Raw genomic sequence first — 12540 nt, 5'->3', positions numbered from 1 at the left:
CTAGGGTCACCAACACAAGTCATCTGATAAGAGTTTGCATCCACACCCCCACAAAAACAACAGAAAAAGAAAAGAGAAAGGATGTTCTTCTGTGTCTCTAAGAGTGAGAGGAAATGAATGACCACAAACAGGCTTTCACATTTGGTGTAGTGGGTAAGAGGAAATTAAACATTTTAATACTTTGATACATTTGGAGGGAGAGTCTACTAAATATAAAACAGCAAGAGGCTGATATTAATGAAAAAGATGAAAAGTCATGAAACTTACAACAAAGGTAAAACAGACCCGAGTCATGTAAAAAATGATGCAAAGAAACTTGGAACACTTAAAAAATTATTTCACTGATAGAAAGAAATAGAAATGCGACTCATTCCCTCACGCTTCAGTAGTAAAAAGTTAACAGCAACGTGAAATGGATCTTCACTTACCAGTAACGACAGGGAGTGAAGGGAGGATAGCGGAATGCCCAGGGCAAGAACAGTGGTGAACCTGTTATCTTGGTGACATGACAAGGAATGTCTATCCTCTAACAGGTGGAGATTTGAGTCTTGACTGTACAAGTCTCTGGGGGAGCCGCAGAGACCCCTTACCGTGGACACGGCCTTGTAGGCCAGTGATTCAAGGATCAACAAGACAGATGTGGCCTTGGTCTGCAAGGATCTTAGTTTCATGGGGAAAGAGAGCCAGGAAAATAGGAAATACAGGGAAACGGTAACAATAAATGAATATGTATAATTATAAACTGTGGTGAGTGCCAGAAAGGGACAGAAACAAGGTATCTTGACAGGGAGTAAGCGTACGGGAAGAGGGAAGGCTGGCAGAGAGGGCCTCTCGAAGGAAAGAACACCCAAGGTGATGAGGGGGCAATGTGGGAAGGGCATTCTGGACATGCTGAGGAACTGAGAGACAGCCAGGGGAAGGTACCAGGATGAGGTGGAGGGGAGGAGTCCTCTAGATCATGCTGAGTCCTAGAGGTCATGAAGGACAGTGCAAGTTGTAGTCTGGAGCCAATGGGGAGCTCCACTGAAAGGTTCAGTCGGGAGCTGGTGGAGAGCACCAATGAAAGGTTTAGTCTGGAGTTGATGGGGAGCACCAATGAAAGGTTTAGTCTGGACCCGATGGGGAGCACCAATGAAAGGTTCAGTCTGGAGATGATGGGGAGCACCAATGAAAGGTTCAGTCTGGACCCGATGGGGAGCACCAATGAAAGGTTCAGTCCGGACCCGATGGGGAGCACCAATGAAAGGTTCAGTCTGGAGACGATGGGGAGCACCAATGAAAGGTTCAGTCTGGAGACGATGGGGAGCACCCATGAAAGGTTCAGTCTGGAGATGGTGGGGAGCACCAATGAAAGGTTCAGTCTGGACCCGATGGGGAGCACCAATGAAAGGTTCAGTCCGGACCCGATGGGGAGCACCAATGAAAGGTTCAGTCCGGACCCGATGGGGAGCACCAATGAAAGGTTCAGTCTGGAGACTATGGGGAACACCAATGAAAGGTTCAGTCTGGACCCGATGGGGAGCACCAATGAAAGGTTCAGTCCGGACCCGATGGGGAGCACCAAGGAAAGGTTCAGTCTGGAGACGATGGGGAGCACCAATGAAAGGTTCAGTCTGGAGACGATGGGGAGCACCCATGAAAGGTTCAGTCTGGAGATGGTGGGGAGCACCAATGAAAGGTTTAGTCTGGACCTGATGGGGAGCACCCATGAAAGGTTCAGTCTGGACCCGATGGGGAGCACCAATGAAAGGTTCAGTCCGGACCCGATGGGGAGCACCAATGAAAGGTTCAGTCCGGACCCGATGGGGAGCACCAATGAAAGGTTCAGTCTGGAGACTATGGGGAACACCAATGAAAGGTTCAGTCTGGACCCGATGGGGAGCACCAATGAAAGGTTCAGTCCGGACCCGATGGGGAGCACCAATGAAAGGTTCAGTCTGGAGACGATGGGGAGCACCAATGAAAGGTTCAGTCTGGAGACGATGGGGAGCACCCATGAAAGGTTCAGTCTGGAGATGGTGGGGAGCACCAATGAAAGGTTTAAAGCAGAGGAGTTGGATTTAAGTTTTAAGAAAAAGCAAAATGATGTGTGAGAGAAAACCCTGGAAAAGGAGCCTGGAGATCCGGGGGCTGGCACTGAGCTGTGCCAGTTACTGCTCCCTCAGCTGTAGATTTCTAGTCTCAGAAACAGAGAGGGCCTCCCTGCCCTCCCTCCTCCACATCGCATATGTGTGGGGGATCCCTTCAGAGGTGATTTTAAAAGCACTGGTGCAAGGGATCCATATCCACAAGTATGTGCAAACTCACCAAAGCTTATCAAGTTCACTGCCACCTTCCATCCCAACTTGGCAGGGCTGACACCGCCACCAAACGACATCAGGGCAAGACCAGTTCTTTTCTGAACCATACTCTTTATAGCCTGTAGTCATCTGACTTGTACTCCTGTACTCTGGGTTCCAAGAACTGATTGTTTGGTCATGTTTCTCTACTCCAGGGTTCAGAAAGCAAAGTGGGTTTTATAATTCAGTCCATGGCAGCCGTCCTTCACGGCCTGTGGTGAGGACGACGAGGGGCAGGGCAGTAGGCTGGCTCCTCCTGGGTCAGCTGGGGTTACAAGCTACCCTCAGCTCAGCTTCTCTGTCCTTATCCTAGCTCGTGTGTACAGTTTAGTCTGGGTCAGAAGACTTCCCAAGAAGTCCTGTCACACATCACTCATCACAATGACTAAAACCAAAGGTTAGGTAATCATTGTATTTATATCCCCGCAAAGCAAATAAAAACCTCAAGGTCATCTAGATTCTTAACATTTTAAAATTCCTTCTGACTTGAACCTTTATGTGAGATTTCCCTGTTGATAAAAAGATCAAATCTATTTGTATTTCTGTTGAGTTACCTGTAATTTTATTTTCATTTCTGTTGAGTTACTACAAGGAATCGAAACCAAATGCACCAACATTGATTATATCACAGGGTTTTGACAATAACGTGAATAAATGGTGCTAACTTTGTTCACCTTAATAAAGATCACATTTATTCACTTTTTTGTGGGATTCCTGAGAAATCACACCTATGTCACGTTGCAGGATTCTGAGGTTCCCTGGCTTCTGCTGTTGTACTCAGAGTTTGAAGCGCCTTATCTAGTGGAAGAACTAATTACTTCCCCTCGACACCATATCTAGCATCCATCGTATAAAAAGCACACAGCGCCTGCCCGTCACACCAATGCAGCAAAGGTGCAATGATTGTCTACAATCCTCAATTTTCTGGAATGACTAGAGTTAAGCGACTCTGGCTCGTTTTCAGACAAGGGCTTGGGACCTTTGGTTTTAAACACACGCTGTATGTAGGCAGGTCCGTTTCAGAAGCCATGAAACTCTTAGAACTCCCCCCCCCCCCACTCTGTCACGTTAAGAACTGGCTTACCCAAAATACAAGATCCCACACACTGTACCTTGACTATGGCAGTTTCCATCTCTATCATAATCATCTTTACTTTCAAAATCCGTGTCTTCTGACTTGAGTTCATTTCCTTCAGGAGGATATGTAGGGAAACCTTTTTTCCCTTCTGTACTTTCTTTCCAAGGTTCTCTTAAAAGTTCATGCTTTACTTGAAATGGATCTGATGGAACAGCAGTGAGCTCACCCTCCATTGTGACGTTGTTAGTTCTGCTTTTGTACAGGTCTGGGTTATAAGCCTTGGGCTTCTCCACTTCAAATTCATCCTTCTCGAGGCCACGTGTCCACCTCTCCATGTGTTTGCAGTGACACTGACAGACCGCCTGAGGAAAAGCCCCCTGCAGCCTGGGGTTCTGGCTTCCAGCCTCCAGGCTGCCTCTCCTGCTTTCATCTACATGGAAGCCTCGGCTCTTTGCCCTTGGGATGTTAGCAGCGGGCTCGGTTAGAGGCAAAACCTCCGGCCTTCCCCTCATGCCTGCTGCCATGTCTAAGTTTTCCTCCTCATTTTCCTCCTCTTCCTCTTCCTCATCACTGTGGTTTTGACTCAAAATCAAATGACTTTCTAAACTTTTGTTTTCTAATAAATCAATTAATTGCTGCTCCGATGACAGGTTTCTTTTGGAGTCACAGACACTAAGATTGCACATATCTACAAATCCACTTTCATTTCCTTGATCCAAGGAAGCAGCAGCCAAGCACTTGGCTTCTAACTGCCCGATGCCGTCAGGTCTCTGCCCTGCCTCACTGCAGCACAGGTCCCCTTCCTGTGAAAGAGACACCAGCAAATGTTTTCCATTTTTGATGTTCATCTGAGCTACTCCTGCTTCTAAACTATCCATAAGTGAGGGGCCGGAAGCTATTTCTGCCTCGTGCCCACCAGGCTGGCAGTGCCCATCTTTGCTTGCTGAGATGGCAAGGGCATCTTTTCTGGATTCTGGACTGGCCCTTGGGCTCTCCTGAAAAGAGCCTGGCTCTCGACTGAGCAGCTTCTTCCCATACATCATGTTCTCCAAGGACTCAGGCAGCAGGCTTTCATCATGGGTGATGGAAATGACATCCTGAACTTTAGAAATAAAGTTTTCACAAGTCATATCAGATAAGCTGCCCCCAGGTGGGCCGAGATGATCATCTCTACCTTCTATTTTCCTGAGATTCTCAGGTTCATTTTCAAGGGCCTCTGAAGTCCTGCTCATTTGAGTATATGCAAGAGATTCGTATAGTTTGGAGTTGGTCTGGTAAAGGCAACAGAGGCTTTCTGGTGCCTGGCTGTCAGGTCTTTTATGCTGGGCATAGTTTCTATAGGCGTCCAGGAAAGACAGCTGGGGGTCGGTCATGACGTGGTAATCAGTGCGGCTGAGCCCGTGTTTGGCGGTACCGATGAGCAGGTCGCGATCGTGCTTCCCACACTCCCACCACACGGGGAGGTAGAGGCTGGGCCTGCACAGCTGGAGGCGTTCGTGCAGCTGCGGACACCTCAGCACCTGCTCTCGGACCTTCCGTAACAGCTCAATGCGGTACAGAGTTCTTGCCGCCCGTTCCTCAGTGATGGGTTCAATGTAGATGGTGGGATCTGGGGGGCCTGCAAGGCAAACACAGAGCGGATCACTTCAGGTAGCCCTCGGGTGCTCGCTGCCCACCTGAGTGCCTGCTCTTTGCTCTTATGGTTTAGTTCCCTGGTTCCTCAGCATGGCAATCTCAGGTGTGTGTGTCCCTGCTAAAATGAAAAGCTAGAAGAGAATGCAAGGTGTTTATGAAACAAGGACAGACCAACGAGGGTGAAAGGAGAGCATGAAAACTTCAGTTCTGGAAATAAGATGAGTTCCCATTCAATAAGCATGCACTGTGTGCCCTGTATGCTGGGAGTGTTACACAGGATATTTAGTTCTCAGAAAAATTCTATGATATACCAGCATCATCCTTGTTTTAAAGATGAAGAAACAGGTTCAGATAAGCTAACTTGCTCAAGATGGCAGAACCAGGATTCAATTCCAGGTCCTGTCAGTGTGACTCCAAGGTCCAGATTTTTCCAATCTATCCAGCTCCCTGGCTTAAATGAAAACACCCTCACCATGCCACCTGGGGGCAAAAGTTGGGACGTCTGTGCATGCTGCTGTCAGTCCAGAACCCAAGCTGGGTAGGCTCAATGTATGTTTCAGCTTTCCTAAAATATTGAAATATGGTCCATAGCAAGTTTATCTATAAGTCTGAGGCTGAAGAGGGTCTCAGAGGGAGCTGCTGCAAATAATTCCAACTGGGAAGAAATGTCTCAGAAAAAGTCTCTATCGTATCAGGGGATATTTAAATGACAGCCACTTCCTTTCCACAGCTATAAGTCAACACATTAGAAAAAAGAGTTATTAAGATTTAATGTAAGGAAGGTACAAAGTTTAGAATAAGATAAATCTCTATGAGACTTAAAAAAAAACCAAAACTATGCTTTGGAAAAGGTAATTAATAGTAACCTCGCAATGTTTCTGTGAGGTTTTAATCTGAATTTCACTTTTTGCTGGAGTTACATCGTTTTGGGAGTGAGATTTTATGAGGGTGGACCCAATGTGAAGTTCATCAATTTGTGAAAACCCTCTTGTCTCTACCTGAACTTTTCAGGTAGACTCCACTTTTCTAATTACACCCAAACTAATTCTGAACCTTGAAAATAAGCATGCTCTTTCCTTGTCTTATCTGGAATATAATGACAGAGTTTTCTCACCACCATCTTTCCACGTGGGCAGACGACAAACATTCCGGCACATGGCTACAAAACTATAAAAATAGTGTTCTAGGCTCTCATCCGACTTCTTGTCCAAACGAGAAATGAGGCGGAACTGAGTCCAGTCAAAAGTTTTCTTTTCTTGATCATAAACGACACCAAAGGCAGACACTGTTCTGCAGAAGTCTGCTTGTTCTCTCCTTGTCCACCTGCGATTTAACCAGAAAGGGACAGTGAGCTGTTCTTTTCTTCTTTTAAAAAAAACCAGCAACTAACTTATTGAGCGCCTACTAGAAGAGCCCACGAAGTCAAGAAAGCAGGTAGAGCTGGTTTGTCTATTTTGTTTATTTTCATTTAAGTTAAAATTGGGCTGAAAGGCTTGTAACAAAACTAGCCTATCATCCTACCAGCACTTCCAAACCTTCCAGCTCTTTCCTCCGGTATTTACCTCTCAATTTCTAAATCACGTGTGCGTACTTGTGATCCTGATTCATCAACTTTAGAAATTACCTTGTTAATTTCCTCTTGCGAGAGATAAAGATTTTTCAAAAACTATTTATGCTTAAATATTTTGCCATATTTTTTTGTCCCCCTGTACAACCCAGAATCACAGAAACCTGGAGGGCACTTCCAGACCATTAAATTCACCTCCTTCATTTTATAGATCAGGAAACTGGTCCAGAAGGGAGGCGCCTCCCTGAGCCACGCACCTTCTTTGACCCCCTATTGCATATGGGCTTTCTTCCCGGTTATGTAGGCAGGCTTCCCATTTTAACTATCTTCTCTAGGACACAAAGGTTCTCTAGTCTTTAAATCCTGCAATATTAAGATAATGACTTAAGGGAGTTGAATTATTATACTCCACCACAGTCTTTATGAGGGGCACCGTACCCTCCACCCTGAAGGAATGAGAAAAGCAGCAGGGCGAGGGGGTCAGTGAAGAGTGAGAAGCAGGGAACAAGGGGCTCTGATTCGATTCTCCTCTTTGGAGCTGTGAAAGGAAGATGGGAAAAATACTTCCCCTGAATTACCAAATTTCATAAAGCCAGGAGTGCAAAGCGGTAACTAAATTTGCTCTGCGGTGCTCATTTAATCCACTGGATGTTACATCAGATGGATGGAGCGATATAAAGACTCAAAGAACTACAGCTTTGTTCATTTCTCTGGTGCATCATTCCTGGCCTGTGCTGGCCTTCTGTAGCCATCTTCAGCTTAACTCTCAGATGGGCAAGTAACTCCTAGCAATTCGTATCTTCCCTCTAAGGTTGGCATGTTATGGTACTTATTGTTCTCAAGGGCTAAGGACTGGTAGCTGTAATAAGACAGCTTTTGTACACACTATTCCCTTTGCTGCTAACAGAACATAGTGTGATATATGCCTTTTGTCACCTTTACCCAACGTGGTGTTTTTAAACCACAACCTCAGAGACTAGGGCCCAACTTAGGAAAGAGGGTCAAGTTGGAAAATCTAAAAGTCTGGGAACTGTGGGCAGAGGGTGTCCTAGATCTCCTCAGGCTCCCTGGTCAGCATGACAACACCATCACAGTGGATTTCATTAATTCTGAGACTACCTAACTTCACAGGAGAACATCCAGTACACTTGCCCTCCGGCTCTCAGCCTCCTCTCTTGTCGCCTTTACCCAGCCCTTCTGCCGTTGGCTTTTACCTCTTTTGAGCTTCCTTGTTGATGAGGTCCATTTCGGAGGTTCTCCTGAACATCTCTTCCTGGACCCAGTATCCTTGGTTACCTGGTCCCAGAATTTCAGGTCGGCAGAGTTCCTTGCGGTTGCAGCGCTGGTAAACAGTGACCAACCGTCTGAGACGAGCAGTGAGCGCAGATGAAACTGGCCAGGGCGATTTGTCTGGGTCGGAGCCATCCTGGGCTTCAAACATCAGTGAGGACATTAGTATTTACAAACAGAACCAAAACAGTGGTGACTCAATAACCTAATCAGCCCAGGATCTAGGAATAGCTGGAAGGGCTGCAATTTTGCTTTAGAAACAGTTTGAGGTTGTGGTTGGCTGCTGTCTCTTAAACCCAGAACTAATTCGAGGACCCTGCTTTAAGGCCGGTAACAAGCAGACTCTCTGTGGTCTTCTCCATAGAGAACTTCTGTGTTTCCCCGAAAATAAGACCTAGCTGGACCATCAGCTCTAATGCATCTTTTGCAGCAAAAATTAATACAAGACCCTGTCTTATTTTACTATAATATAAGCAAAAATTAATATAAAACCCGGTCTTATTTTACTATAATATAAGACCGGGCCTTGTAGTAATTTTTGCTCCAAAAGATGCATTAGAGCTGATGGTCCAGTTAGATCTTATTTTTGGGGAAACACAGTATGAGATTTTGTGTAGCTGGGCCTTCCAACTGCCAAAGAATCTATTAAGCGTATATTCTATATTCAGAAAAACAAACTGAAAAAAAAACACAAAAAAAACAAAAAACCAAACCAAGCCCCCTTCACTCTCCTCCCCCAAATTCAATTAAGTTAAAAAAAAAAAAAATCAATGAAACCACAATTCCTTTTTTTCTCTCAGACTCTATCCTGACTTCAGACATTAACATTGATTTCACATTTGAATTTCAATGCCAGGTGGAGGAAGCTTGCCAGAGCCACGTTAATCCTCCTTGTGTGACACCAGGAGAGTTTGCTGAAGGTCAACTTACTTGGCTTTTTAAAAGAGCCTCCTTATAACAAACAGCATTTTTAGCACATGTGAACTCCACAACAGCTATAAACCGGGACCTTACTTTTCTTTGCCTTCAGAAGGACACAGTCTCACCTGCCCGGCTGTCATCCTTCTTTTCACCAAAAATGCCATCACCTCCATCAGTGGAGCTCTCCTAGGAATAAATGAAGCCATGTCATCAGTAAACCTGCAGCTCAGAAGCCACCTCAGGTAGCCCTGCACAGGAGTAAACATGCACAAGCATCTCCTGCCTGCAAGTATCTCAAAGACCAAAATGGTCCCTGGGAAACAGTTTATTCACACAAGTTTCAAGGGAGCCAGAAAGCGGTTTATTTAAAATATGCATTTCCCCCTGGAACTGTGTGGAATGATTCTGCCTGTAGAGAATTATAGCTTAAAGAGTGATGAACTTGAATGTTTTTCCCGGCAATTATATTTTACAAGCACTATTTTAGCTGTGAATTTAAATATTTGCTTTACCAGTGTCACTCGCAATTTAATAGCCATTTCACAAAAGCTGTGCTTGCATTTTGGTTGTGAGAAAGTATCACGCTCATGTTCGTTATGGTTTTCTTACTGCACAGCAACAGACGCTACTTCCTAAAACACGACTGACTGCTCCAGGCATGAGACCTGATGCTGCAAAATCCCAAGAATTTAAAATTAAAATCACAATCTGAGGCTCCAAGTGAATCTGGAGCCATATTACAGAGCTTATCCAAGTTGGAGCATTTGTCAAACTGGCTCTAATGGATTCCTTCACGAACCCCTTCTTGGTCTCAGAAACAGAACTTTCAAAGCTCCTTATTTTAAGGCACATGGGAGTTTGGGGATGGGAAAAGAGACAGTGTTATTTTTCAACTGGACTCCATTTTTAACACATCTTCTGTTTTTGATTAGTACCTTTTGACCTGAATGATGCGAGAGAATAACTCCAGAATTCAAGACTTCGGCCGTTTTAGAGCACAGGTCAGACGAGGAAGCAGGGTGAGCAAACTGTGGCCCCGAGAGTGTTAGCCCTCAAAGTAAGAATGGGTTTTGCATTTTTAAAGGGGGGAGAAGAGGAGGAGGAGGAGAAGTAGAAGAGGAGGAAGAAGAAAAGGGGAGAGGGAGAAGAATGTGTGACAGACTGTCTGTGGCCCCCGGGCCTAAGGTATTTACTGGTCCTTTCGGTTTGCTGCCTCCTGGACTAGCACCCAGCACAGAGACCTGGATACAGTAGGAATGGACAGACACCTACGACTGGCAGTAGTTACAATTCAAACTTTTTTGGGCCCCTCATATCAAGGATGGACCTTGAGGGCAAAGGGAAACTGGGGTGCATTCTCTGAATGTGTTTCTGTTTTGCTAGAATGGTGAAAATAGCTAACATTACTGGATGTGTTACTTAAGCACCGTGCAAAACGCTTTCCATGACATCTCAGAGCTGCTTCACGAGGTAGAAACTGTTACTACCCTCATCTTATAGATGCAGAAAACAAGCCATGGAAAGGTTCTGTAACTTGCCCAAGGTCACACGGCTAGCAAGTGGCAGAGCTGGGTTTCAAACACAGTAGTCTGATGAGAGCCTATACTTTCAACCACTAAGCCATGACAAAACAACAAAAACAGCGTCCACGTTGAACACTTGTTTTGGAGAGTGAAACCTATTTAGAATCGAAGAATTCAAGTTTAATCTCTTCCTCGGGCCAAACTGCTTCCTGCCGTCTAATGTCAGCAAAGAGTGGAATCCTTAGGCTGATCTACCATACCATTTTGAAGTGGCACATAAGTATACTGTCTCATCTTCTCTCACTGTTTAGGTGGTAAAAAATAAGCCAAAACTAACCGGCCATGCCTTATATCCTTTCCTGCCATAGAGAGCACTTTTGAGTAGCCTCCCAGAATCCATGGAGAGCCTCTGGACGCTGGAATTTCTAATTACAGACACGGCCAGACTGAGAAAGGCTCCACAGCCTGCGAAATGTGGAAGCCAGGCGCTGGAGTGTCAGGCTCATTAGGACACGTGGCTGGCCGCCGCGGGCATCACCATACCCCAGATCCACGGCTCCCAGCATGGTGCGAGGCAGGCACACATGACACCCAGGTTTCCTGGCCAGTCTACCCAATGGTTGCTGTTGGTGCACAGACAATAAACATGAATGGCCGCGGGCAGTCTCTCTGGTAAGGAAAGATTCTGGTATCAGCAAGTGCCTTTCTCTGAATCCTGCCCTCTCTTGGGAGCACTTCCTCTCACTAGAAATGACAGAATGGAGACAACCTGGCTTATGAGTAGCCCAAGTGAAAGAGATGTCACACTCCTCGCTTCCAGCCGTTAATGTGAGTGTGTGGTGTGCTACCACAGTGAGACTGGGGTCACAGGACGCCCAGCACTGAGGTATGTAGTTTAACGTTTATTGTAGTATCGCAAGTTCTGCCTACGTGAAACAATCGGAAAGAAATGCTCTCCTTGGAAGGAGTGTGAATCGATCATTTCAGAGTGAAGGACCCAGAGAGCGCTGATGACAAGATCGTCAAAACAAAAGAAACTGATGACAACATGCAATTTCCCCATCTTGAACACGCATGTGGTTGGCAGTCTGACAGTCCACTGTTCCCAAGCCCTGGGCAAGTTGTTCAATCTGTCTCAGGCTCATTTCTTCATTTGCAAAAATGGAGGTAATACACTACTTTATAGGGCGACTGGGGGACACAAATGAGTTGATTATGTGAACTGTTTAATCAAATGCTGGTACAAAGCAAATGCCCAACAAATGGTCGCTGGGACTGAGGAAATACTAAATATTAGTCCCAATGATTAGATAATCACTCAGTATTTCTAGCTTCCAACTAAAATGTGTACTCTAAGGGAGGCTTCGTGTATCAGCAACAAACGTCTATGAAGATCTTTGAGTACTGAGTACAGTACTCTACTGAGTACTTTATGTGCATATTTCATTTACTTGTATAATGAGGATTCTAGACAAGGGGAAACTGCGGAATGGGGAGGTTGCTAATCTTGTCTACTATTACACACAGTTATTAGGTGGTGAAAACGGATTTCAAACCCAGAAGCTCTGCCTCTCCAGAGGACAATCTCTAACCACGGTGCCATGCTGCCTCTGGCAGGTGGGAGACACACTGGCTGAATCAAACGCACTGCCAGTACTAAGAGTAACTTACCTCCACACACATCGCTTCTCTACTGGGGGCGTAGGGCTCTGTTTCCTTATCTGAAAACATAAGGTCTAGTCTCCTTTGTGGCTACTCCTCTACGTGGTCTGGGTGAAGGTGGAGGTGGGGGCCGAGGCAGCACAGACCCTGTGGAACCTGCGGACCCAGGGAATTTCCTCTATGCTCTTAGGAAATCCTAGGGCCAACACAACTGCGATGAGCTGTTGTCTCATTTAACAAACAGTGAGTGTCTCGTGAGTGCCAGGAACTGCGTGCTAGGTTTAGGTGCTAAAACAGTGGAAAAGATGGAACTTTTATCCTTTTAGAGCCCACAGTCTGGTGGTTATGTTGGACATGTCAATAAAGACTGGCCATTCAGTGCGACAATCACCCCTGTGCACAGTGAAAACACAAGGAAGAATCACTGTCTCTATCAGACCCAAATTGGGGAGGGGGAAAGACGTCCAAGAGGTGATGTCTGAGCCTCATTTTGAAGGACAATGTGTTCGCAGGAAGAGGACGTAA

The 12540-nt window shown here is 45.7% G+C and overlaps 1 protein-coding gene across 3 annotated transcripts in view; it reads right to left on the bottom strand.

The window, feature by feature from the left end:
- The window catches only part of CHD6 (chromodomain helicase DNA binding protein 6), a 182694-nt gene that overhangs the window by 14753 nt on the left and 155401 nt on the right, over positions 1–12540 (bottom strand). For all 3 annotated transcript variants that reach the window (XM_019748943.3, XM_074318117.2, XM_088789121.1), the window contains exons 28-31: positions 8956–9016; positions 7834–8050; positions 6167–6375; positions 3452–5035 (exon numbers count right to left, since the gene is read on the bottom strand). In XM_019748943.3, the coding sequence (XP_019604502.3) occupies positions 3452–5035; positions 6167–6375; positions 7834–8050; positions 8956–9016 (2071 nt within the window). The remainder of the gene's footprint in view (positions 1–3451; positions 5036–6166; positions 6376–7833; positions 8051–8955; positions 9017–12540) is intronic.

This window comes from Rhinolophus sinicus, chromosome 13, assembly GCF_057876585.1.
Source record: "Rhinolophus sinicus isolate RSI-liver-muscle chromosome 13, RSI-T2T, whole genome shotgun sequence".
Taxonomy (NCBI): domain Eukaryota; kingdom Metazoa; phylum Chordata; class Mammalia; order Chiroptera; family Rhinolophidae; genus Rhinolophus; species Rhinolophus sinicus.
The sequence above is the reverse complement of the archived record's forward strand: the minus strand, read 5'-3'. Positions and strand labels throughout refer to the sequence as shown.